Source organism: Aspergillus pseudotamarii, assembly GCF_009193445.1.
Source record: "Aspergillus pseudotamarii strain CBS 117625 unplaced genomic scaffold BDV38scaffold_84, whole genome shotgun sequence".
NCBI lineage: Eukaryota > Fungi > Ascomycota > Eurotiomycetes > Eurotiales > Aspergillaceae > Aspergillus > Aspergillus pseudotamarii.
Window position 1 is genome coordinate 11,504 of NW_022475098.1, and position 26,742 is coordinate 38,245.

The following is a 26,742-nucleotide window of genomic DNA, read 5'->3' on the forward strand; positions in this document are numbered from 1 at the left end:
TCTGGTTGATAGGGATGGAGTCTGGCTGGATGCGATGAATTGCGATGAATCACCGTGTGCGTATGTCTGCATTTCAGAGGTTTTGGTCTGGAGGATCTCGTTTCTTTCTGTTCCTTATTATGATTGGGAATGTTTGATGGAGCGGGTTGTCGAGAGAGTTGATATTTGCGTTCTTCTGAGGAGATATTGGTGCACATACTTGTCGGCACAGTAACTCGCTACCTTCACAACGAACCGCGTCTTTGAACTATTGTTGAGAACGACATATCGTATCTGAATGTCTTTAAACTTTGTAATAAGAGTGTTAGTAGTATAATTTGTATGTAAATCGATGTAAATCGGTGCCGAGGCATAACGGGAACACCGATTTCTCCGACCCAATTTTATCGAATTCCATACCCTTTCTACATATGAAACCCACCCATGTACCACCTCAGGTACGCCAATTCGACACGTATAGGGTATAAATATATATTAAAATCATCTGCCGTAAGGCGCATGTGCATGAGCACCATGTCTTCCACCCGACAACCCCATATTTCCGCAGACAGTTTCTTCCACACATCGTCCGCATCCGACCCATCACTGTCCCCCATCACCATCTACATGATATCCGGCAATCCAGGACTAATCGGGTACTACCACACATTTCTCTCCACTCTCTCAGACAAGCTGAACACACAATCCACACAACAAACAAGCAAAAACCATGCCTTCCAAATCTACGGACACAGCCTGGGAGGATTCGAGCTTACCAAAACACCGGGCTCGGAACCAAGGTACTATGACTTGGAAGAACAGATCTGTTTCGTCCAAAACAAGCTGGATGGTTTCCTCACCAACCCCAGCAATGCATCGAACGGGGTCCCAACACCAAGACCTAAAGTGATCCTCATCGGCCATTCGGTGGGTAGCTATATTGCCATGGAGATCCTCCGGAGACACCGCGAGCGCTCGACGAGTAGCACCTCGCCTTCTGTTGATTTCGATATCATCGGCGGCATTATGCTGTTTCCTACTGTTGTCGATATTGCGAAATCGCCCTCCGGCCAGAAATTGACGGTGAGTATACATTGTCTATTTTCTTTTGATTGGCTGTGGGAAACACATGGGCTAATCGGATGGTTTGCAGCGCATGCTATCTTTTATCCCGCAGTTGGCTGTCGTAGTGGGTTTCTTAGTTCGCATCCTGACGGCCCTTCTCCCGGGTAGTCTCCTACGATCTCTGGTTAGGTCTTATATGGGATCGCCGGAGGATAATGTGGTCGAGACTACGGCTGCTTTTTTGGAGAGTGGCTATGGTGTGCAGCAAGCTTTGTATGCTACACTATTTTCTAGCGGCGTCCCGAGCAGATTTGATGAGTATTCTAACTGGGGTTCTAGACACATGGCTGCCGATGAGATGCAAATCATCACGTCGGATAAATGGAGTGATGATGTTTGGGGTATGTCTAACGTGAAGGATCCAGTTACGCGATTGTTTTTTTACTTTGGTCGGAATGATCACTGGGTTGCGGAGCGGACGAGAGATGAGGTTATAGAATTGAGGGGACGGACGGAGGGTGGTCCGAAGATGGTGGTTTGTGAGGAGGGGCTGCCGCATGCTTTTGTTTTGAGTGAGTACTTTTTCCCTGTCTCCCTTTTGGAAGTGGTGGGGATGGAGTTTGCTGATGTGGATGGTTTGTAGAATATAGTGATATTGTGGCGAAGAAAGTGGCCGGTATGGTGTTGGATATAGTTTAGGATTGAATGAGCTTGGAGGGGTGGTTTGTTGGTGGTGATTCTATGTCTGGGTATTTATAGACTTTGTTGTTTGGATTCATAGGAGTAGTTAGATCGGATATTCTTCTTTGTATCACCTTGTTCTAATTCATATTATAATGCATGGTTGTCCGTCTTCTCGTTGGAGGTAAACTGCGCTCATTGTCCAAATATCATGGGTATCGCAAGGGTCATGATATTAGGCCTCTAATAGACATCTTTCGGATAATAGCGGGGTTCCTCGATCAGGGACCCCCCTGGTACGCTAGCCCAGCCCTCCTAAATAGATCACCCAGTACGTCTTGTTGCGGCTGCGGCTGCGGCTGCGGTTGCGCTATCGGAACACTCATCCCAGGTTGGTGCCATCCCTGGGGACTAACATGGTGCGCTGTTGTACTCCACCCATCATCCTGGGCCCTTTGTTGCCCAAATAGATCCCTTAAAGAAACCTGGCGACCCATGGCAACACTTGATTGCACCTCGTCCACGGGGTCCGCGGTAGAAGCCGCAGCCACAGCTGCAGCGTGCAGGCCGTTCTGGCGAGTAGCTTCCAGTCGCTCGCGAGCCAGCTTCAAACTTTGACCTGCATGTATGGCGCATTCTCGAATCACCTGAGCATTGATACTGCGCGTTTCGGCTGTAGAGTTGGGAGGGGGTTCGGAGTAAATCCAAAGACCGTATATGCGGAGATCGGCGCTTTTCCCATTCGTGGTGTTATTATTATTATCCACACCCAACCCGGAGTCATCATCGACTTTAAGGATCACGTATTCCTCTGTAATTTCCACATTATCCCCTTCCGTCAGGGGAACATCGAAATTCTGCAGACCCCGCCGATTCAGCACGAAGACGTTGTATCGTTCTTCGCCTAGAGACCCTTGCGATAATTGACAAACAAACAGTGAGCCTTCCACTCCGCTCTTTTCCCACTGCCGTGTGGTTGGGCTGAATATGTAGATGACGGCGTAAGGCGCTAAGGAGAGAATCGAAGTTATGGCGGGGTTGTGACGGCGGAGGACGGAGATGTTTAGCTCTTCGTTGGAGCGGACTGGGGGAGGTGGCATGCTAATTTCTTGTTGTTGGGTATCTGAGAAACAATTCTGGTAGTCTGAATCGTAGTCCGAGGGTTGAGGCTGATTGTGTCGGTGATTGTTGTTGTTTTGTCGTCGGGGTCTGCGTGTTGTCATTATGAAGTGGAGGGAAGAGAAAGAGGAAATAAGTATGGGCTACTTCTAGCAAAGATGACGAGGGGCAATGGCGGTATTAGTCTAATGGGAGTGAGTTAATCAGGGAATGAACAATAGCGACAAGTGTTGTTATGGAGGAATGAGCGAAAGGCGTAAATAAGCTCAGGTGATTAAATGGATTTATTATATGGAGAAGCTCCGTTCTGGGAAGCGGTCGGCAGCCCCACGGACATTCGTCAGAGCGAAAGCACAGCTCATGATGATCCACAACCACTTCTGCTTCCTCCTAATCCTTCTAGTCCAATTCAATCATTAGGCTCAATATTTCTCTAATTCTGCCTCTACCACCCATTCTTTCACTTCGAGGATACCTCGATGTTATCTGACTTGACCAACTCGGCGCTATACTCTTATCGTTGTCGTCATTCATTCGTATCGGCTCATACCTATCCTACCGCGGGCTAAACCCACCCCTCTTGACTCTCTCTTATACTTCCCGCCAACGAGCGCGTGATAATCGGACAGGTACTTGGCGCTTAACTGGCTCGAACTGTGATTACATCCATCGCGATGACCGTCTGATCGTCACGCCTCGTTCTAATTGGCCATTAACCTTTTCGTATTGCCTGCGTTGAAGAGCTGCCAACCCGCAAGGTGAACGCTAAATTACCGAGGGGCTTCGGAATTCTCTGCTGCAGGCGATGAGCAAATCCTCCCATATAACCAATCCTAGTGTTTCTATTCAGCATGGTGTCAGAAAGCGAACAGCGCGCGTCGCAGTCGCCGGTCGGTACCGGCGCAGGTGACTCGCACTCTGACGGATCGTCTCCGGATACCTCCCCCGACCCCTCATCGCTCCCACAGGCCGTTAAAGCGAGGAAATCTGAGTATACAACTCAGCAGTCTATCCGTGTCAAAGTCGGGACGTGGAATGTGGCTGCCATTCCAGGTACGGAGGGAGATATTGGAAAGTGGTTTGTACAGCGGGAGGGGATATGCGAACAGCTCGCCGGGTTACGAGTCTCCGGCCTAGAAGAAACTCCTAGTAAAACGAGTGATAGTTCCCCGAATGAGTCTGGATCCGAATCTGACCAGGTGGGTCTCTATGTTCTTGGGTTACAAGAGATCGTGGATATTTCTTCCCCGGCGGAGGCCTTGAGGCCCTACGTTGATCCAGCGCCAGCAAATAGGTGGAAAGCTGCGATGCAGAATGCCTTACCCTCGGGCTACCAACTGGTCGCAGAGTCGCAGCTGGTGGGGCTGTTACTTTTGATTTACGCCTCTCCTTCTGTTGCTGAGACTGTATCGTCGGTCAGCTGTACCAATGTGGGTACCGGCCTGTTCGGGTACATGGGTAACAAAGGCGCTGCAGTAACGCGCTTGATGCTGGGTGAGGCTACGTGTTTTGTCTTCGTCAACTGTCATTTGGCAGCTGGGTCGGATAAAAACAGCCTGGAACGACGGAACTGGGACGCCTCCCAGATTCTCCAACGCGCAAAGTTTGACCCGATCGATACTGAAAGTGCGCTTAGGGATGAGCCGACCGAGAGTATTGGCAAAGAAGACATTGCTTTCTGGTTTGGTGATCTTAATTATAGACTAGAGGATATACCTGGAGATGATGTGCGACAGGTCCTTGCTCGACATACAGAGAACGAGTACGATAAAACGCACAACTCAACCCATGTGGCCGATGAAGACGATTCAGAGGAATCACCAAAACGGGCGGTCGAGACAAGTAGAGCTCCTCCGCCCGTTTCCGATGAGGACGTGGACCCGCACACAGACCCAGCCTCTTTGCAAACTACCATATCGTCTTTGCTTCCGCATGATCAGCTTCGCCTGCAACAAACCAAACAGAAGGCGTTCCACGAAGGATGGAGGGAAGGCAGCATATCATTTCTGCCAACATACAAGTATGATGTAGGAAGCGTCGCCAAGTTTGACTCCAGCGAAAAGCAACGGGGCCCTAGTTGGTGCGATAGGATTTTGTATCGAACACGGCGAGATATGTTAAGACATGAACAATTAGTCAAGGAAGCAGCTGAAGCCAGGAAACGGGACGAAGAAATGAAAGCTAGGGGACTAGATAAAGCTGCAGCAGATGACAACGTTCTGTTCGACTATGATCCTGATGTTGATGGTGCAGACAGTGCAGACGAATACGACCCGGATAAAGATGACGCGAGTGACGGTGCTTCGTTCAATTCGCAGAGTGATCCGGACCAATCACTTAGGCTTGACTATTATATCTCGCACCAAGGAATCCTCTCATCTGACCACAAGCCCTTAGCAGCCGGCTTCACTATAACGTATGAGTCGGTTGACCCTCAATTAAAGGCCAAGATTCACCAGGAAGTGGTCCGAGAGCTGGACAAGGCTGAAAATGAGTCTCGACCGGGCTTGACGGTTGTGGTGGACAGCCACGGCCATGAGCCCAGTAAAGACAAGTCGAAGGATCCAAATGCGCTTGATTTTGGTAACGTACCTTTTGACGTATCCGTCACTCGATCCTTGACAGTTGCGAACACTAGCGGCGTGCCTGCAACTTTCTCATTCGAAAAGCCTGAACAAGGAGAAGGTTGTCATTATCACCCGTCTTGGCTTGAATATCAGATCGAGCCACCGCACCGTGACAATCCGGAAGATCAAGTGTCTACTTTACCTTTGCAGGAGTGCACATTACTGCCCGGAGAACTCACCAATATTGAAGTTACTGCATGTGTTAAAGATATACAGCTTGCACGTTTGCTCAATGACGGAAAGTTGAAGCTAGAGGAAGTTTTGGTCCTTCGGGTGACCAACGGCCGAGATCATTTCATCCCTGTATATGGGGAGTGGTTGCCCACCTGCTTTGGGCGCAGCTTGGAAGAACTTACTGTCATGCCTGAAGCGGGCGCACGAACATTACCAGCTACAGAAATAATGAGTCGCCAGAAGGACGAAGTAGGAATTCCTCTGTCAGCTCCACGGGAGCTTTTCCGCTTGATGGAATCAATATCAGAGTTGTCCGAACGTGCTATTGCCGAATGGAGCATGATCAGAGGCGAGTCCGAGGACTCGCCACCGTGGGTTAGAGAGCCACATGGGTTTGGATGGCCTTTCGAACCAGAGTCTTGGACTATGACGGATAAAGAGGAGCGCTCTTCCCTTCTGGCATTTGCCCGGGAAGCCTTGGATACCAATAAACCCTTCAACCATGTCATTCCACCCGAAGTGTCTTCGCTTCACCGTCTGGAGATCTTAAGCGAGACCTTACTGGTATTCCTCAGATCTTTGAAGGATGGAATAGTCACTGCGCGAGTTTGGTCCGATCTAGACCAACAAATTCTCGCTCGCGAAAAGACTAAAGCACCGCCTTTATCCTGGGAAGAATCCCAAGCCTGGGTCCTAGAGAGCCTAGCATATTCCCCCGCGCACAGCGTCTCCTTCACTTTCGTCACCTTCATGCTTGCTCGCATCGCCAACGAAGTCGCCCCAGTAACATCTATGCCCCCGCGACAGTCCTCCGAAAAGCCGTCCGATGAACAAGCCAACCCCAACAAACAACCCACCACACCAACCGCAACAGCTGCGGCTGCCGCAGTTGCTGCCGCAGGCAATCTTCGACGGCGAACCCTCACCTTCACCTCAAACACGCCAGAACCTACAGCTAATCCCGTCGCCATCCGCCGACAAGCTGTCGAAACCGCCCTCGCGGGTTTATTCTCTAGTGTCCTTATCTCCACAAACGTCCCCGTCCCAGCAAAGGATAACCAACGGCGAGCACAGGAGGACCGGAAACGAAGTATAATTGAACCATTCTTGAAGACCATCGGGGTTGACAATAAAGGTCCCTCCGGTGGTTGGTCTTGAGCTCTTACACAATGCCTGTGCCGTATATATGCGCCCAGATTTGCGCTTCCCTTTCCCCTTGATAATCTCGGATGTTTCATATTACCTATAGATTCGAGCTGGGTTCTGTATGTATAGTGTTGTATATATACTCTTCGTTCATTGGTTTTAGGTTATTCGACGGTAACCACTGGAGACATCGTGACAATGTGGGTACAAAACATGTGTTTCGATGTTTGATTGTATAAGCTTTTCCTTTCGTAAGTTGGCGAGTATAGTACTTATTGTCCGTAGGCATTGTATACTTGGCGACGCTGTATGCTATATAGCTATACACTTCTAAATACTACCTAAATTCAAAGAAAGCCACCAAGAGCAATACAAAGCAATGCTTGATTATAGTATACCGTCCTTCCCCATCCAACCATATCGGAATCAATCTGGACAGAAATACTCACGCTGTAGCCATTGATAAAGACGTAGAGACCATTTTCGGATACCAGTCGGTCTACAATTACTCCCAGCACTCTCGGGAAAAAGTATACTATTATCATATCGCGACCTATAACCGGTCACATATATTCGCGAATGGACTTCAGTCCTTTCGCCTCTGCTGGGTCTTGCTGGGGTACTCGCCTTGAGCGTTTCGGAGATCGTGCTTTACGGTCCTGCGGCATCTTGCCTTTCGCGGGTTTTGGTAGTGGATGTAGTTTCGAAAAGAACATATCTTGAATAAACCGCAGACACCGTCTCGCGACGTGAAATGGCAGGACAGCCAAGGACATGAAAACCTGAGCAGGAAGAATAGCAAGGGTATAAAGCCACTCGAGGAGCACGAACACAGAATTTCTTGGTTTCCGTACACTAGAACGCTGCGCAGCAGCAGCTAGAGAAATGGCATCCTGGACCTGACCCTCTAGCGCATCAAGTCTAGAGTCCGTCTGGAAGGAAGTCATCGCGGTACGTTTCTCGTAGCGTCTCACAGCGCGGTTCAGGGCATCGATATCCGGTTGGACAGATTTCCGGACTTCTGCTGTGGTTTGTGAGACGAGGGAGTCTTGCGCTTGGGGCTGGGACTGTTGTTCCTGGCTGGAGGCGAGGCGCGCCGCGGCTGTTTCTGCTACGTGGGCTTCGAGCTCTTCTAGTCTTTTGGAGAGGTCCATGATCTTGCTAGCATCTATTCTGTCTTTAGGGGCTTCGGTAGATGATGCGACGACGCGCTGGAGATGGAGCGTGCGCGCTTGGACCATTCGTAGTAGGTGGGCGAAGGGTCTGATCTCTGATGCTAGGAGGAATATGGTTAGGTTGTAGTTCGAGACTAAGCCCTCTGAGGGTCGGGACAGTTTGGATCGGATTGCGTGTAACAGCCATGTTCCGATGAGCGGGAAGATGAAGCACGAAGCCAGAGCGAGGATTTCGTGGGTTTGTAATTCCCTACTAGCGGTGCTAGCTGTATCAGTCGTGCGTTTTTTAGTTGGCGTCGAGTCTTCCTTTGCGTCCTGGCTGTGGTCGATCTCTATGTCTACAGGGATTTCGATCGCATCGTAGAATTTGTCTTGCCGGATCGCTTGGGCGGAGCGATACCAATCCCTAACATACCGGTTAACAGGGGTGATATTTGGTGGGGTGGGATAGCATGGGTCTGTCTTACCATGGCAGCCTGACAGACCAGTTCAAAAAGATGGCTGCTAACACCAGCAGAGTAACATCTGTCACGACGGCGCTTCCATTCTGGAAAAAGACCCCCGCGATGGCAGGCAGGAGGGCGAGGCCCAGGGGTGCAGAATGCCAGTGCGACTCCTCATTGGGCGCATCCGCGGCGTCGTAGGAACCCTTGGCTGCGCGCGGGAAGAATAGATCGTCCGTGGAGGATCGGATGGAATTCCGTGCTTCGGAGACCGAATCTGAGAAGGTCGAGTTCCGTCGTTCATGTTTTAGATTTGATGAACAGCCCTCTGCGAAGGTGGCAGAGCGGGCCGGGCCTCGATGACGAAGATTCATGGAACCGGGGGAATGGGCGCGGGGATTACTAGTCTGATTGTTCTGGAAGGGAGAAGCTGATGGTCGCATGACTGAAAAGGAACCAGGAGGAGGAGGGTAGGCTAGACAATTGGTTGACCATATTCCGATATGCTGTGGTCGAGATCCCGATCAGGAGAAGAAAGTTGCAGCAAATTAATTCGAGATTAAAGAGGGCAGCCTGCAGTGTTGCCTCAGGTCATGAATGATTCTTCAGGTTCAGCCATGATTAAATCATGTGTAGGTCACGTCCATACATAGTACATACATACGGTACGGTACCTCATCTCATTGCTTGCAGATCCTCCTCTTACCCTTTTGCGGCAAAGCCAAGACGGGGTCAAGTGGAGTAGTTCGTGATTAAAGCCCCAATCAACTAATCCTAAACCCGAATTCAATTGCGGAGAGAATCTGTATCATACCGACTATGACGCCATGTGCCAAGAGATGCCCTCAGCTGAATGATGTACTACTAGTATGTACAGGACTTATACATACAGACCCGGATTTTCTCTGAAAACCTCCAATTTACTCATCTACATGCTCAATGCACACAGGCAGCTTACCCGTAACCCATTGCTCACAGAGCATATCCTCAAGGACGCCGTGGCAACATGTGATTGCATTACAGTACAATTCTCCAAATCGAATATCTGAAGATATATGCGCATCTAAAAACGGGGAGACATGCTGGTCGATTGATGCCCGGTCTCACGAATGGCGCGGCATATCAGGGTAACGGTACATCCTCCCGGAATGGACCGATAGTAGCCAGAAGATGTTCTCTTTTCCAATGTTGATGATGGAAACGAATCCATTTCCATACGTGCGATGCGCGTGGCCTGGGAACAACCCCGGAATAGGATGCGAGATGCCATATATACCGGAGTATTCTGACGTCAAGGCTGAAACTTTGCTCAGCTAATATTAGGGTGGAACAGATATGATGCTTCTATTCACTTAAGGGTGCCTTCTCGGGTCTTGTGGTGCTTGCAGAGTCCCATTCCACCTCAGGGTTTCGCCACGCGAGACACTGTGGATGCCACCGGCGCCAACGACCAGGTCTCCGGTAAATATAGAGCCGTCGGTGCATTCCAGTTTAGCCTGCGAAGATTTCTGATCCAAAGTCATAACGCATTTACCGAAAAGCACGCGATGTTTATCTTTTGGATTATTACAGAGAAATCGCAAAAAGTTCCATCGCGGGATAACCGCTAAATCACAACCATGCCTTATGGAAAGGAGTCTTCCTACATATATTCTATCCAACAGCTTTCCATTCCCAAGGAAAGTCGAATGACTTTAGATAGTATCTGATGCGGCCGCGATTTCCCACACCCCGAGTTGCGCTAGTATCCGTGACCCATTGGGAAGCAACGTAAATGCATTCCCTGTGGATGGCGGTGGTAAGTGATCATGAGCCTTAAGGATGGTATATTCGATTCATCGCTTGGACAAAGCGTGTGCTAGGGTGAGACCAGCTACAGAGCAGCTAATTCTGATGAAATGCATCGTGTGATCCTGTCTCTATGACGACGGACTCATACCGAGGGAAGCATACAATCGTGACAGAGAGTTATATTAGTCCTTTCCGAAGCGCAAAAAAAATGATATGTTTAGACTGAAAAACAAAAGAAAACACAGAAGATGAAGCCGTAAAATGCACAAGAATATTGAAGTTGCCCTTTCTTGTTACCTCTAAGCAACAAATATGGCGTTAGCAAACCTATCTTATGGAACACAGAAGAGGAAATATATTAAGCGGCAGCCCTCAGGTCAACTGCGAATTCTGTATATGGAGTACTGGGACAGTTCTATGATACATTCAACTCTACCTTAGTTTAGAGTTGTCTAGGCCGGTCTGATCCACTTTAAGTGAATGGTCTCAATTCCATCGCAAACTGAGAAAGTAGTTTACGTTTAGCAAATTCGTCCCCGCTTACTGGATTCATCTTTAGGTACGGCTCTGCTTTCCTTGTTTATTGCTGAGCGTGTATGATGCGCTGACGTATATACCATCTCCTTGAAGGCTCCTTAATCACACCATTCTTTCCCAGCTCAGCCACTGAGAGAAGATATAAAGAATTTGTAACATTTGTGAATCTAGCCGTCAAAGGTTATATCATTCATTTTGTGAATCAAGCACAGCTAGCATGCATATATCTGTATTAATACGGTCCAAAATATTAGGCCTGTCTAGGAGTCCTTCAATACATCTGCCATTGTCCGCTCGCCATCACATAACAACATCAGCTAGCGGTATCTTCAGTCGTTCTCTCATTGCAGCCTGTTGATAAGCCTTTCTGATATTGGTATTAGCTTAGAATGGACTCACATAATGCCATAGTCCAGCAGGTTTCTGCGCGAGTGAAGAAGTTCCATGATGACAAGAAACCGTTTTATATATATCACGGCTTTACGAACAATTTGACACGCCCTTCAAAAAAGTCCACATCCAATACCATTGATCCAAGTGGCCCCAATCGTGTCCTCGGGATAGACCGGACACGCAAGGTAGCACTAGTCGAGCGTAATACTCCTATAGACATGCTTGTCAACGCAATCCTCCCCCATGGATTCATTCCACCGGTAGTGATGGAGTATCCCGGGATAACAGTGGGTGGCGGACTCGCAGGGAGACCAGGAGAAAGTAGTTCGTACGAGTATGGTTTCTTTGATCGAACAATTTCTTGGATTGAGATTGTGATTGGGAACGGCGAGGTCCTGCATGCATTGCCAACAGATAACTCCGAATTGTTCATCGGTGCTGCGTGTTCCTTTGGAACCCTTGGAATCGCGACTCTACTGGAGCTGTAACTCATTGAGCTTCCAGCAAACCCAGTTATGGCATTAACCTATCTCCCCATCTCGGGTGTTGATGAGGCCGTCAGAAAGATTGAAGAGCTCACACCCAACCCCACATACCAGTAACTGGATGGGATTATGTTCACCAAGACCAAGGGGTTTGTCTATGCTGGGTCGATTACCAGCCTGACAGAGGGAGATCAGGTTCAAACCTTTACTTGTCCCACCGATCTGTGGTTCTACATGCATGCCGAGGATATGGTTTCCTCGCCAACAAGCCTTGAGAAGGGGACAGCATATAAGGAGCTGGTCCCATTACCCGATTACCTGTTCCGCTATGATAGGGGAGACTTCTGGGTGGGAAATTACGCTTAGGAATATTTCCTATTCCCCAAGACGAAGTTTAAGAGATGGATGCTGGACGGTACCTCCCACACAAGGGCCATGTATCATGCTGTCCACAAGAACGGGCTTTTCAAGGAGAACACTATTCAGGATGTTGCGGTACCGTATGCTGGTGCAAAGGAGCTGATTGATTTTCTGGATGGCTCGTTTGGGAAATATCCATTATGGCTTTGTCCTGTCCGTACTACAACGACACATGTCTCGGGGCTGGTGGCACAACAGCGAGACCAACCTGACTTGAATCATCGCGATATGATGCTCAGCGTGGGGGTGTGGCGGGCCGGGACCGACGGGTAAGAAGAGCTTCATCGGCTTTAATCGTAAGCTTGAGAGTGTCTTTAACATGCTTGGGGGTCAAAAATGGATTATACAGAGGAGGAATTTTGGTCGATCTATGACCATGATACAATGGATGGCTTATGACAGAAGTATTATACGTCGTACTTCCTGAGTCTGTATCAGAAAGTCCAGATCCGACCGGAGGAGGTCGTCAGGCAGCGGTCTTGGATATCAAAGCTGGGAGATTGGGTATGGAGTCGCTGGCCGATTCCAGGAGTTTATGAGTTGGTGCATACGTTCCGGCATAAGGACTATCTGTTAGTGGATCGCCAGAAACTGCTAAAATGGAGGATTTGGCGGAAGAGACGCTAGAAAATCTTCAGTACATACTTGACACGCATGTACCTCTGAACAGAAAAAAAAAAACAAAAATACGTAATCAGGTTCTATGTCGATTTGGCTACTTCCTACCATGACTTCAGTTGTCAAGTGCTAGCTTCGAGCTTGAACCTCTGAATGCAGCGACATGCACCCCAGGCGTGAACGTTCAATTAGTTATCTACGCTCTATGCCTGACCAGGCGGGATACAAGAATCCTAAGCCACCGATTTTTGATGGCCAATCTTAACTCTATCAGCACCACCTTCAAACATGGGAAACTTAGCATCGTCAGGGGACCCTACGGTAGCAGTAAGACCACCTTTGTGAATCCCCTGGCCAGCGGACAGAACCCGGCGATCCATATGTTTCCTAGGCACATTCGAAGGCAATACCAATTATCCTATGATAACCGCTGTCTACCACCTTCTACAACCGGGGCTATGTGCTCCTATGTGGCCCAGTCAGAGCCACCATGTACAAATCTTCCTGGCTGTCCGATAAACCCTACTTTTTGCTGCAAGATTGAGGCTACCTGGTTGGATGACAAAAGAGCAAATATATTCGGCGGTAGGAATTGGTTTGAATAGGCAACCCACCCTTCTCTTGTCACGTTTCGTCCAGGCTCTTGGGACAACTGGGTATCTTCTTTTCTATATTCACAGCACCCCTCTCAGGCGACAGTATCTTAGTACAAACAAAAATTGGCCTTGTTCGGCAGCTCCTTATCCTGATTTTCGTGAGTTAGCTACGACCCACTGTCTCTTAACATTGGCCCCCTTCTAACTCTGATCCAAGATAGGGCGTCTTTGAAAGCATTATTGCTTATGAACTGGTTATTTGAGGGCTTTTTTTGAGTATAAACATGCCTAAGGTTTTCCAAATTGTGGCTTGTTCGTCCTCCGAAGTATTGCATGACTAATAATGTTGTATACGTGATAGATGGTCTGGAATGAGACCGACAGCCAGGATGCGTTGCTCAGAATGTGTCGAAGCTGCATAACATTGACAAGGGTCTTGGTCTAAACATCGTGGCCCTTGCGGTGTAGGGTTGTGTATGGTTGTGTATTCCGTATCTAGATTTCGATGAAGCCAGTAATGTAAATATCCTATTACAGGGACCATTTGACTTACATGTCTGATGGAAAAGTCAATGTTTACATAGATTAGGTAATATAAAAGGCGGAGAATTGTGTTTTTGAACGATTTTCGAACGATTTTCGGTAAGCTGATTTGTTATTGTTAATACACCACAGCATAGGCTGGGCAGACGCTTCACAATTTATGCGAGAAGCTGCATGTTTGTTCTTGTATAAATACGGAGCCACGATTTATACCGTGTGTTATATACAGGGACATACGTACATACAACATCAATGATTCTTACAAATCAATTTTGATATGTCCCCATGATTCGACTGCTGCCGGCTGTGTTAGTAATTTAATGGCATTGATGTACCACCCTCTTCGGAAGTCCCGATCAGTTTTTAACTTTCAAGTGCCACTGAATGGAGGGCTTGTCATTCCTTTCTTTTGACCGTTTCTTTGAGTGAGAACCTCAAGAACACCTCGAAAGAAGGAAACCATGCCAAAGAGGACCACCCCATTCCAACATGCAAAAGCAGTACTCCATACATACAAGAGTACCCTGCCACCCTTTTCGCCGTCAAGGATAACACATTAATGACGTTCTTAGTCACCTATTCCACAAGGCCCCATGATGCGTCAACGTGTGATCCAATGTGACAGTATTCCCTGCTGGTTGGATACCTGCAGGCTTCGGGGCGGAGAGTCTCACCATGCCAATTGACCCGGGAGTAAATCGGACCAATTCTCAATCTCGGTACTTGTCCATATATTTAGAAATACCCCGATGTCTTAAATATCCGGCTTGACGGCTTATTGATGTCGATTGATTGTCCTCTATTGATCCCCCGAATGGGAATGGCCGACTGGAAGATGATGTCACCCGGTATGTACTCACTGAGGAAGCCCTATTGCTGGTCATCTAGTCAATGGCCAATCGCTTCACCATCGTTTCTTTTGATCATTGACTTTTCTTATAGGCACTAATTTAATAATTATATCTGTTATATGACGGGCCGCTCTAGTTTTTGGCTGCAGATCTCCGAAGCCAAGTTTATTCTGCAGGAACTATACGACAACTGCCCATACAGGATGTAACTGGGTCGACTGCAGCAACCCGAATGAACGGCCCCGAGGGTCTGGATTGTCGTTCTGTCTACTCTATTTCAAATGTGAATCACTCTATATAACCAGGACGTATAGTGGAAGCCCATGTTTCAGCTGCGTCTGCGTGGGACACCCTCTTCCTATATCCTACGCCTCGTCTCAACAAGACATCTGTCTCTGAAGGCCTCTCAATCATCGTGTTTCTACTTCAGTGCCCATACTTCTTTCCACACGATGCCCCCCTTTCCTTCGTGCCGAGCTCATATCCTTCTCAGTTAGTCCAGTGGCTCTGGAAGTCATTTTGCCTACCACTAACGACTGAGACGTCTATCACTTGATACCAACATTTCGCTTTTATCGGATCGCACGATTGTACTTGTATCAAAATCATGTCGGCTTCAAGCACTGATCCCTATGCCCAGGCGGTGATTATTCCATCGCTTTCTATCCTATGCATTCTGCTGACCATCCCTCCGTTGATCTTGCACTGGAAGAATAGGAATTTTCCTGTCGTTTCCCTTATATGCTGGCTCCTGTGTCTGAACTTGTTCAACATTATTAATGCATTCATTTGGCCTAATGATGATATGGATAGTTGGTGGGATGGTGCCGGTCTTTGTGATGTGGAAGTCAAGGTGATGATTGCCAGCTATGTTGCGGTGCCTGGGAATTTGGTCTGCATCTTCCGCGCTCTGGCTGGCATGATTGATACTAGACGTGCAATGCTTGTCCCGAGCAAGCAGCAACGGTGGTGGAATCTTGGCATAGATATGCTATTTTGTGTGATCGTACCCGTTGTGGCAATGGCCACACATATAGTCTACCAGGCGAGCCGATACATTCTGATCGGCATCTCGGGCTGCGTTAACAGCTTTGATGAAAGTTGGGTGAGCCTCATACTGGCATGGATCTGGCCTCTAGTGATCTGCCTCATGGCTGGCTATTATTGCAGTACGTTAACACCTGTCTGCGGCATCCTTGGTCCAAACAGCTAACAGCCTACCAGGCCTTGTGGTTTATCGTCTTCACAGGTACCGAAATCAGTTTGGTGACATCCTACGGGCATCAAACAGCAACTTGAACAAATCTAGATTCATGCGGCTATTCATACTTTCCTTCATTGTGCTCCTGGCTATTCTACCGGTTCAGACATACGTTGTCTACAAGAACATAGAACTTTCGCTGCCGTGGCACTCTTACTCATGGAGTGTGGCACATGGACCATATTGGAATAGAATCCAGAAGATACCATCGGGTGGTGAGGCCTTCTTCGACCGCTGGTTTCCAGTTGCCTCGGGGTTCATGTTATTCATCCTCTTCGGCTGTGGGAGAGACGCTTCCAGGATGTATGGTTCATACCTCCGCTTGCTGCGCCTGGATCACTGTTTCGTCAGAGTCCACGACTCTTCACCAGATACATCCCGTTCCCACACTTCGGGTTTTTCCAACAGCCGACTTGGACTACTCTTTCATAAATCATGGACTTCTACAGCAGGGTAAGGATCAGCTGCATTAGCTATAACGAGTTATGTACTAACTATGGCCTTAGAGCTTGTGCAGAGAACCCTGATACTGCGAATAGTATCGATAGGAGCTCTGATGACGTCGAGAAGGGCAGGGTCTCTTCGCCGAAACCCCAGCGAGGACAAACTATGTCGTGGCTTAAGCATCCTTGGTCAATTTTTCACCGTCCACTTCACCGCTCGTCTACCTTTAGTGGCAAGAGAATCTTATCCCAGCCTAATCTCTCTGCCCCGTCAAATACAGTTTCCGCTAATGCATGGGCGGGCTCCAGCCAAAGCCGGGGGAGTAGCGATCTTACCTTTATGCCTGGAAGGGAAGCCTTTATCCGAGTGAAACGCGACATCAGCCAGGAGAGCGAAGTGCGAAAATGAGGTCGTATAATACTTCTGAGACAGGCCGTTTACCTAACTGGCCAACCCAGGTGAAGTACCTGCACCCCGGGATTTTAAAGGTCTCTTACTTTTCACTCCCACTCGTCCGTTGAGAGTGCTTCATGTTATCTTCTAGTTGCCTTGCTTTTTTTTTTCTTCCCGTCTAGATGTGTGGCTGATGTTGCATTAAGTTTATAACGTATGACCTTCAATGGAGAAGCTGGGTTTAGGTCTGCGATGAGTCTATTGCTTCTGTTCCTCCAATAGTTAAATAATTCAATATGCTAGATCTAATCACTCTCTAAGATATGACTGAAAGGCTTTACTAGTTTATTGACTGATCTGGTATGTGATATGCCACAAGTAACAAATAGCATGACTAGCATGCACACCATCATAGATAAGCAGGTCGACCAACGCATCGGACGCGTCAGATCCATTTTAAGCTTGTCCCAAGAGAGCCGCGAAGCAATATGATAAAAGAGCGCTAGTATTCAAGGGTATACTTGTACAACAACTACAATACAGAAGCCGTATGATCCAAAATATAATTAGAACATATAATGGCCGTTTCACTTTCACCGATAAACCTTACAAGGGATCACATCAAGCCTCTGATCTTTGAATATCCGCCCTTCAAGCTAGTATGTAGTTCTCCTTGTGCAAGCTTATGTTCGGCCGGCAAAGCTTTAGGCAGACTCATTTTCGTTAGGGTTGGTCGGACGTTTGAGGACTTCGAGGTTCCCTGAATAGTAACACGGAAGTTAGCGTAATCCGACGGATTGAGTTCGTCTTGGACGGGAGTCTTACGTTGAACAATGTTTAGAGAAGTCTGCTTCTTGCCCTCAGCATCCTCCCAGTCCCGCAGGCTGGCGCTTCCCTCGAGGTAAACAAGGGTTCTGACAAATATGAAGAGTTAGCACCACATCTTAACACCTTTTCCTATACCTGCATTACAATCAAACATATAACAGAACTCAAATATAGATAGATATGCGCGGCATGAGAATAAGGTCGATACTACGTACCCCTTCTGCAGACTCAGCACGTAATCGCGCTGAGCCCCCTGGTCGAAGCTTGCGACCTTAAACCAGCTTGTCTGTCGGTTGTCGCGGGCCCCGGTCGAGGTAGCAACGGTGTATCTGATAACATCCTGCCCAGATGAGGTGGCCTGCAGCTCCGGAGCGGCGGCCAGACGGCCGGTGATGATCATACGAGCTACCGAACGCGAGGAGGAAGAGCTGAAGGAACGCGCGGAGAGAGCTCCGCCGGTGGCGGTGCGCGTCAATGGGCGTAGGAATGAGGCGAAGGCAGACATGGTATGGTTGGTGTTCGGACTCTTTGCCTTTGAGCAAGTATTAGGGATAATGGTCGGTGAGAATAAAAAAAAAGAATCGGAAGTAAAATGTCACAGCTTCTCGTAGGTGTTTAACTGCCATTACGTTCCTCTGCTTGCGCGATTTGCAGTGCGGTGTGGGTCTCACGTGATGGATAGGAGCGATCATTGGGTATTCTTTGGCTCCTCATCCATTTACCTTATCTACTTCCTGTTCTACTTTGTACATACTATGGATTGTTCATGGGGTACCTTCCCGTTCTTGTTCATGGGACGCCTATCTATTCTTCCCCCATCCAAGATATGTCCACCTTCTGCTTAAAAGAAGAACTAGACAAAAGTGATACCATGACACTCTGTAATACAGAGAATGGTGACCGAAGTAACACCTTTGCCTCCCATTCGCTTGAGGGAGGCCCTGGAGTGAGCTGACAGTTGCCATTTTCGCCATGATTCTTGGGACATGCATGCATATATCAATCGTAATAAACTTTTTACCACTGATAATATGCTACTGATCGTATCGCCAACAGTGCGGTCAAGGATTCATTGGTGTTCATGCATTTATGACATGTGAGATATCAATTTCATGCATTGACCGTGACAGTAGGCTCGTCTTTTAACTCAAACCTTGGTATAGTGGTGTCCAGGTCATTTTTACTCGTGCCGTGATATGTTCACCGCATCGCGACCGTGCATTCCATTATTGAAAAGATGCGTTGGGGATTGCGACTAGCAGGTTCTGAATAAATTTCCGACTTGATGGAGTGGGTTGACAGAAACGAGAACATGCTGAGGGGCCCGCCATTTTGGAGGAACCGGTGTTCGGTTAACTAAAGCGACCACCTACCCTGGGTCTTACTCCTGACTAAGTATGCATCTCCAAGACTCCAACCAGATCTCTGTCCCGAAGATGAGCATGGTTCCTGGAGAAAGGATCTAGCTCGGATGTTAGTGTGGCTTCTGTCCTCCATTGAGCGAGCGGTGCCTTGTGATCAAGGTCATTGTGTTTTGATCGTGGAGGGTGATAGGCTGAAGAGATGTTCGTGGGAGAAATTAGACCTATCGCCTCATGCAGCCGATCACACGCCCTAAACCCATTCTGAGGGTTGCTAGTGCTGCTAGTGCAATGACGGCCCCGAAACTTGGAAGGTTTATAACAATTTAGTCAACGATTAACGAACTAGTAAGCACAACTAGAGGCCATAGCTAGGCGAGACCTTCACTAAAGCACACTACGGGGTACTCTCTTAACTCAATCCTTTACCATCTTCGCTGAATCATGATTATCAGCTCAGCGTGGTCGTGCCACGTCAGACTTGCGATTCCGTCAGATTGCAAATTGGCTTACCCTGTGCGTGTGATTTCCATCGCATCCCGACACCATGCTATTGCTAATCTCAAAGAGCACTGAACAATATTCCGATTAACATTCAGCCTTTCGAGGCGATAATTCTCCTTACAGACTTAGTTCGGTCTATCGGACGCCATCGTGGATCTCCCTGAAGTCTCTTTAGTTTAGTTCCTTGAGTGGTGCTCATGGCCTGCGAGCTTATCCTGATGCGATATAGTCGTTCAGCTGTCGTCGCCATCATGAACTCAATTGCCGATCCCACTAGATCACTCAATTTACCACGCATGTAACCGCTATCTTTTTACTTCCGATGAGTGGGCCGTCTTACGCCGTTCATCCGTTTAGTCCATTTGGTAATATGGCTTGCTTGGACCTCTACTTGTGCGCGCTAACAACGCTATTTACGGGGTACGGAGTTCCCGGGTACCAGGATCTAAGTATGAGAGCTCCTTTTCGGTTTTCATGCATCCATACTAGTACATACATACGATAGAATATACATAGTGGAGACTAACCAACTAGGGCCCACAGGTCCTGCTTGTTCTTCTACTGCTCTAACCACGTTCCCTGTTCTCTATTGCGTGTTTCCATTTCTCCTCAATAGTTAAAATTCGCTGCTCATACTTGACCGTCCAATGTACATGAAAGGATATGTAAGTAGAGGCTACGAAGGGACTTTCTGCAGATTCTTGAGACCCTGTTCTGGTTTCAGGTCAGGCTACTCTTAATTCCGTTGATGTTGCTCTGAGACCCTGAATACACCAATCCCCCTTCACAAGATGCGGCTGCTTCCTTTGCTTGCACTTCTCGTGTATCTTGTGCCATGTCTGTTCGTGTTTGCGGCACGGATACCTCACAGTGAGGGCAATAAGTATGGGAGCATCGCCATAATAGAAGCTAGAGCAACAGACCAAGCGACTACAACAACAGCAGATGCAACCACTGGGACAACAGCGAGCGCAACTGGCCATGCGACGGCCACAGCCAATTCCACCTCGGCGTCGAATACAACCACCTTGGCCACTACGGCTACAGCGACTTTGGCTACGCCGGTCCCAACTGGTAGTGAGTGGAAAGGTCCAATCTATACTTCCTTGTTCTCAATACTGAGGCTATGCAGATGAAACGACTCCGATCGCACCTGGTGCGCTCCCTTTGCAACCTACGATAACACCTGCGTTGGGCATCGGTGGCGTCATTTTAATCGCCGCCGGCGCAGTCCTTGCAATAATAGGAATACGAAATCTATGGTAAGATTTGATGGCTTGATCACGATTGGTATACATAACTCACCGTGCTCAGGATCCAAGTCTTCTTATCAACCGCTTTCTTAGCTGGTATTGGAGTAACTGTGAGCTCCACTGTCTGTCTCTAAGTGTGACATGATTCTAATCTACTTCGCCCTTGTAGGTTCTCATCGTCTACGTCATGAATCCCCCAGTCCGTGTCGCAGTTCAGGGCGCCTACCTCGTCGCCATTTTCTTCACAGGAGTGACTTTTGGAGCATTATCGCTTGTATTCAAGGAATTAACAGAGGGGCTTGGCTGTCTTCTAGGTGGATTCTGCTGCAGCATGTGGCTTCTCTCCCTTAAGTCAGGCGGCCTTCTCACACAAACGGATGCCAAAAGCGGGTTCATTGGCGCTATCTCAGTCGCATTCTATGCCCTGTCATTCAGTCACTACACCCGACCCTATGGACTAATGGCGTCAACTGGTATTTCTGGAGGTACTGCCATTGCATTAGGAATCGACTGCTTTAGTCGTGCTGGTTGGAAGGAGTTCTGGCTGTATATTTGGGGTAAGTATTGTCTTTCACTCCAGGTAATACTAGGATCGTTCCTCTGACCGATTTCTAGCTCTGAATGACGATATTTTCCCTTTGGGCACAAGTACCTACCCTGTGACTCGTAACATTAAAGTTGAGCTTGCTGCCACAGTCATTATTGCCGTCCTAGGTGTGATCTCACAACTCAGGCTATGGAAAGTAATCCGGGAAAGAAGGCAGAAAGAGAATGAAGTTCGCGAGAAAGAGCAGAAAGAAAAAGAGGAAGCCGAGCTCGAGATCGGGCGGAGGTTCGAAGAAAAGAATATGGAAGAGCGTTTAGAATGGGAAGCCAGACATGGCAATCCCAACTCCGGCATTCCAGAGCTTGCAGACAATTCAAAGAGCGATTGTCCTGGAGATCACGCAGTCGATGTGGAGAAAGGCGGTACAGTTGACACGTCAACTGTTGCAAGCTCTTCACAGGAGTCCTATCGTTGCTCTGATTGCTTAGAGAGGCGAGCGAATGGTGAATCTGCGTATGCTGCTTCACGCACGAGTGGGTACACTGGAGATTCTCAGAGTCGACAGCTAGAAGATACCACGGTGGGAGTCGAGACAGAAGACCAAGACGACTCCTCTCCCGACAGAGGAAAGGCCCCGCTGAAAGTGTTTGATGGGGCAGCTGCAGCCAAGATCAAAGATGACAATAGCTCTGATATGACAGCTATCGTTGGCTCCGAAGCAGGAACAATACGATCCAAGCGGCTTTCCGGGAGAGACCTATTGGACAGAGTGTCTGCGAAAAATAGCACAAGGCTTATGTCTCAGTCTCAAGAAGCGCTGGTCTCCTGCGATGGTTCATCCGTGCAAGACACCGTAGACAGAAGCTCTGCCGCCGCCTCTGATAGTCACAGTAATGTGGTGAGAAATAATGTGGAAGAAGAAGATGGGCTTGCATCTAATCCGGAAGATGCTCCGATCCCCTCTGCTATACAGGAAGCTAATGGTAAGGAGGCACCCAGGCCTGAGAAAGAAGTTGAAAAAAGTGTCGGGGAGCCTAGCGTCTATTCGCGTGGGGTAGACGAGCAAAAGTTCGGTGAAGTGGAGCAAGAGGGGGACAAACAAGAGATGAAAGAGGGTATCCCAAGAAAAGAAAACCCTAGTGACCGCCGCCCGTCACTATCATCAGCCCAGGAGAAGAACATACCCGAGCCAAAACTCGACAAGCAGTCGACAGAAATGCTTCAAGAAACTGAGATGACAGCCGAGACAACAGGGCCCACAGACCAGAATGGCGGCAAGCCGCAGGTCATTGGGTCCAATGTAAATGGCTCGGTGACAAAAGATCAAGATGAGAAGCCAGTCGAAGCCAGCCAATCAAGGGGGTCTTCGCCCAAAGAATCCCCTCCAAATACTAAGGATTCTGCCCTTGTCAAGCAGAGATCTTCGAAGTCAGGATCCGAAATCAAGACCAAGCTTACGAAAGAAGCACCACTTCGATTGGACACAGAAACTATAAAACGACTTCCACAACGAACATCAAGGGTAGTACAATCCTATCGGACGAATGAGTGGGCTAAGCATTTGGACGATGCGGAAGTTCCCGAACCTGAACCGATCGAGCCCGTCGAAGAGGACGAACCCGAAATCCCTGATGAAGTTAAAGAGGCCGCTGCACCTGTCAAAGTAGAAGAGCTACTGCAAACACCTTTGAATGCGCAGCCACCGCCTGCTGTCGAGAGGCGTGTCTCTATCGCCGAGCCACCGGTTACAAAAGAAAATAGCCAGATGCCCAACGACTCTCAGTTGCAGTTCAACTCTCGAGCGCATAAGAGAGCAGTTTCCGGGTCAACTGTCTACTCGGAAACCAAACTTTCTCATTCTGTACTTCCAGGAACCCAAGACCAACCAGTCCAGGGAGTTCCTGATTCTGCCAATACCTACGACGCGGTATCTCCTACAGTCGACCCAGGGCAACCACCACGTGCGGAGGCCGAGGTTGCGAGACCCCAGTGGAAAGGGCCACCCCCTCTCATTGCAGTGCGCGAGGGCATGGTGCGAAACAGGCTGTCGTCTGTCTCGCTCAGTGCTGACCCCTGGCCCTCAAGGTTCGTTCAGGGAGCCGAGGTTTCGCCCCGACAATCAAGCTTCCCCATCCCCGAAGAAGCAGACGACATGCCTCTCTCCCGACGTCGCACACTGCTGCATCAGCAGATGGCTGTGCAGTCTAATGTAAGCCAAGCTCCCTTGAGAAGGGGTGCATCAACACCATTCAACACGCCAAGTTTATTGCCGGCACGGCGGGAATCTGTACGAGAAAATGTATATGACAGGCGAAGTCTCCCGGCCCGGAAGCCTCCAATGACCAGTCAAGGGATGGTTGAGCGGAATCCAACCTCTTCCAAGAAGCTGCAGGGAAGAGCCTCATCAGCCAAGTTTGAGAACGCGATTGCGGAAGGTATGCAGCGAGGAGATATGACAGACTTGCATCGCGAAGCGTTGCGACGGATGCAAGCCATGGCCTATCGAAAAGTGAATGGCAAATGACTCGTCTGCGCTTCGGTTGGGCTTGCAGCAGTGAGGGTTTCACGTCGTTTTTTAATGATTTAATCATGTCTGTACGCATTTCGGAGTTCCGCGGGACGGTGTTCAAAACAAATCTTAATGAGTGTTATATAGATGGGTCCATGAGTGACTAAAAACTACAGTACCCAAAATGGATTAATATTGAGTAATCTTGAGAACTAGACCGTTTGCTCCGCTATATGCAGTATATATAGTACATGGATCTCAGTGTTAGTTGGATCTGATCGACTTCAGGAGCAAAGGTCTCTCACTAAACAGTACTATTGAAAATTGGTGCCCTAACTTACGGAGTACGGGCTAGTTCACTGAACTTCACCGACACAATGACGGGTTAAACGGCGACTAATGAAGGAGCGGCCAAGAAGACAGTTTAAGGTCCACCATTATAATTAGCAGCAAACAACGCCAGGGGTCTCGGTCTTGGGTGCATCTAAGCTCCCGAGCTGGACAAAGAGAGCAACGTCGTAATTGCTTCAGGTTGATTGAGGGACAAAAAAATCTACGGCTTGTCGGGTACGGGAATGCTGCCCTACGGGAGCTTTTAGACGTATCCATCCTGGAAATGACTGCATAAGAGGCGTCTTAATCATGGTCGGAGTGTCACACATAATGTTATTAATCTATGCTATATGACATATGATGCAGGTCGTTTAACTGTCCTAGATTTCTCTTTAATTTTTAATTTTTTTTTTTTTTTTGCTTTTTTTTAATATTTTTTATGTTTATTTATCTTTTTATTTACTCCGTTTTTGATTTCCCGCTGCCTGTTCTCCCGTGATAGAAATGCCCTAAGGGAAAGGATTCATGAGTGACACAAAGGCTTAAAAGCCTTACTTTCTGGTTGGGCTATTGATCCATTTATTGTTTCGTCAGGGGGGTGTGATGCTTCCGGGATGATGAGAAGGGTTATTTATTTATTTAAAATAAAGATTAAGATCCCGTCGCATCTGCCGTTCAGTTTACTTCTCGTCCATTGATTGACTTGATTTTTGTTTTTCTTGTTCATGTTGTCCTCGTCTTGTTTTTGAATCTAGCTAGGAAATGGGCTCATATTGACCCATACGGAGTACTTAACGACGAGCTATAGATCCGCCGAAAGATCCGACGAGAAGAACTATTGAAGTGAAAATCCACGGATTGAACGTACGATAAAGAATTCTCAGACTTCACTTACTTACCATTGTCACTACCCATAGATATTTTCATTTCTTTTCTAGACAGAGCATATTGAGGGCAATACTTTTTTTCTGCTTCTTAGCGACTAATGTCGCGCTTTGACCGAATCGTGACCCTTGCCTTGCCCCTTTCTGCCTCTCACCCGCCAATCAGCATCCCGCCTCTGTCGCTCATCGATTCGTTGCTGCTTTTCTTCTCTCAGCAATCTTCACCACGACGGCCCTTCCTGTCACCGTGTCTCCTCCTCCTTCTCGTCTCTCATATATTCTCGACTCGTCGCCCGTGTCGGAAACGGCGTCTTTCGCGGCCCCTCGGGATCCTCCTCTTATATCCCCGCCCGAGGCCGAAGAGTCTTCCCTGCCCCCGCGTGGCTATCGAAGCCCGCGCCGTTCGTGGGAGTCCCACCAGCGTGCATCGTCATCGGCCTATCACTCCAAGCCAACGAGCTCCTCCCGATCCATACCGCGACACAAGGGTTTTTGGACTCCCTCCACCATCTTACGGCCTCCCTCAGTTCGACTCGCGAACCCCGTCAACTACGTCCCGCGAATTACGCCGGTCACCGTCCCCCATCCCTTCCAGAGCTCCGAAGAGAGTCTCTGTCTCGAGGTGCACCGCGACGCATACCCTCTCCTGTCGATTCCCGAGCAACGTCGCAGCCGACTCACCCCATCCCCGAATAGTCTAGTGGTGGAGCGCAGCCAGGGGGAGACCGAAAGTGGGCGCTCCAGCATCGCAGTGCCTCGAGCGCAAAGGCGCAGTGGTACCTTCAACGAAGATTGGCCATTACAGGAAATGCCAGAATCGGCTGGAAATCATGGGAGTCCGGAGGCACATGGTATTCGTCCACCCGACCGGGCACATCTGACCCTAGACCCCGTCGTCGACCGATCGAATCCCCTCGATGAGCGCCCCCGACATATACAATCACAGGCTTCTCTGCGGTCGCAAGCACAGATCGCTTCAATACCGTCGCATACGGGGCAACACCCCGGTGGCGAAGCCGACGTGGCGGAGGAGTTAGCCTGGGGACCAGCCCACCCGTGTTACCCTCATATCAACCCGCATGTATCAGTGAGGTCCCAGGAGTATCATACGACACGCATTATTCGTATTCGTCGAGACTGGATGGTTAGGGGAGATCTGGCCCCGACGTTCTCCAACTTGTATCCGGAGATTCTCGATCCGTTACTGCCTGAGCAGGAGTTCCGCAGGATTATTGCTACGGTCAATGACAAGCTTGTAAAAGCATTCGATCCATTCAGCCTTCGGAACTGGATAGATGGAGCACTGGCGTTGTTGACCGGGTGGATCTGGGAGGATATAGGGGCCACGGGAGTCAAAAGCCAGCTCAAACAGATAGAAGACTGGGTGGAGAATTGGAACCGTGAGGTCGGCGCAAAGGATGGGGTATATATTTGGAGTCTTCGACGGACGGCTTACATGTCGTTGGACATACAGATTCCTGACCCCAAGGTTGGCATCATTCCCAGTGAGCGTGGGCCATCACTGCCCGGGACTCGACCGAGCAGTGGTGTATAGTCTTACGGCTGAAAGGTGGGACGATTTAGGACTTGATGCTTCGGAGTCCTATTTTTATTCTTTATTCTTCTTTTGCTGTATTCCTTGATTTTAACCCCATTTTTAATTTTTGCTTTCTCCCCTGCGACCTGCAGCTGCACGATTCTAGCGACTTGGGATGTTCTTCTTGATTACCCTTCCTTCTTTTCGATTTGACGATATCCACGTCTTTGATTTCAGATCGTTGA

At 48.6% G+C, this 26,742-nt stretch overlaps 8 protein-coding genes across 8 annotated transcripts; 5 read left to right on the top strand and 3 right to left on the bottom strand.

The window, feature by feature from the left end:
• Positions 1-513: 513 nt before the first annotated feature.
• On the top strand, positions 514-1,743 carry BDV38DRAFT_287773 (bifunctional triacylglycerol lipase/ester hydrolase; the record flags this gene model as incomplete). Its single annotated transcript, XM_032060937.1, has 4 exons — positions 514-1,062; positions 1,133-1,317; positions 1,384-1,616; positions 1,688-1,743. The coding sequence occupies 4 exons, from the start codon at positions 514-516 to the stop codon at positions 1,741-1,743; spliced, it is 1,023 nt and encodes a 340-aa protein (XP_031908436.1).
• An 88-nt stretch (positions 1,744-1,831) lies between these two features.
• On the bottom strand, positions 1,832-3,072 carry BDV38DRAFT_261244 (Dcp1 family protein). The gene has a single exon (XM_032056007.1). It carries the CDS (start codon positions 2,946-2,948, stop codon positions 2,007-2,009), a length of 942 nt encoding a protein of 313 aa, XP_031908437.1. The 5' UTR covers positions 2,949-3,072; the 3' UTR covers positions 1,832-2,006.
• A 623-nt stretch (positions 3,073-3,695) lies between these two features.
• On the top strand, positions 3,696-7,136 carry BDV38DRAFT_275136 (phosphatase family protein; the record flags this gene model as incomplete). The annotated part of the gene is made up of 3 exons (XM_032057966.1): positions 3,696-4,836; positions 4,876-6,796; positions 7,112-7,136. 3 exons carry the CDS (start codon positions 3,696-3,698, stop codon positions 7,134-7,136), a joined length of 3,087 nt encoding a protein of 1,028 aa, XP_031908438.1.
• Positions 7,137-7,139: 3 nt separating this feature from the next.
• Positions 7,140-8,931, bottom strand: BDV38DRAFT_261249 (uncharacterized protein). The gene is made up of 2 exons (XM_032056008.1): positions 8,434-8,931; positions 7,140-8,372 (listed from the first exon to the last, which is right to left on the bottom strand). Exons 1-2 carry the CDS (start codon positions 8,850-8,852, stop codon positions 7,355-7,357), a joined length of 1,437 nt encoding a protein of 478 aa, XP_031908439.1. The 5' UTR covers positions 8,853-8,931; the 3' UTR covers positions 7,140-7,354.
• A 2,195-nt stretch (positions 8,932-11,126) lies between these two features.
• Positions 11,127-11,618, top strand: BDV38DRAFT_287777 (uncharacterized protein; the record flags this gene model as incomplete). Its single annotated transcript, XM_032060938.1, has 1 exon — positions 11,127-11,618. One exon carries the CDS (start codon positions 11,127-11,129, stop codon positions 11,616-11,618), a length of 492 nt encoding a protein of 163 aa, XP_031908440.1.
• A 3,019-nt stretch (positions 11,619-14,637) lies between these two features.
• On the top strand, positions 14,638-16,987 carry BDV38DRAFT_261250 (pheromone receptor). Its single transcript, XM_032056009.1, has 3 exons — positions 14,638-15,812; positions 15,868-16,357; positions 16,411-16,987. Exons 1-3 carry the CDS (start codon positions 15,251-15,253, stop codon positions 16,754-16,756), a joined length of 1,398 nt encoding a protein of 465 aa, XP_031908441.1. The 5' UTR covers positions 14,638-15,250; the 3' UTR covers positions 16,757-16,987.
• A 28-nt stretch (positions 16,988-17,015) lies between these two features.
• BDV38DRAFT_261252 (single-stranded DNA-binding protein) lies at positions 17,016-18,176 on the bottom strand. The gene is made up of 3 exons (XM_032056010.1): positions 17,785-18,176; positions 17,567-17,655; positions 17,016-17,501 (listed from the first exon to the last, which is right to left on the bottom strand). The coding sequence occupies exons 1-3, from the start codon at positions 18,072-18,074 to the stop codon at positions 17,446-17,448; spliced, it is 435 nt and encodes a 144-aa protein (XP_031908442.1). The 5' UTR covers positions 18,075-18,176; the 3' UTR covers positions 17,016-17,445.
• A 2,049-nt stretch (positions 18,177-20,225) lies between these two features.
• BDV38DRAFT_287780 (uncharacterized protein) lies at positions 20,226-26,515 on the top strand (the record flags this gene model as incomplete). Its single annotated transcript, XM_032060939.1, has 6 exons — positions 20,226-20,511; positions 20,567-20,696; positions 20,749-20,797; positions 20,857-21,244; positions 21,303-23,669; positions 25,176-26,515. 6 exons carry the CDS (start codon positions 20,226-20,228, stop codon positions 26,513-26,515), a joined length of 4,560 nt encoding a protein of 1,519 aa, XP_031908443.1.
• Between the last annotated feature and the right edge of the window lie 227 nt (positions 26,516-26,742).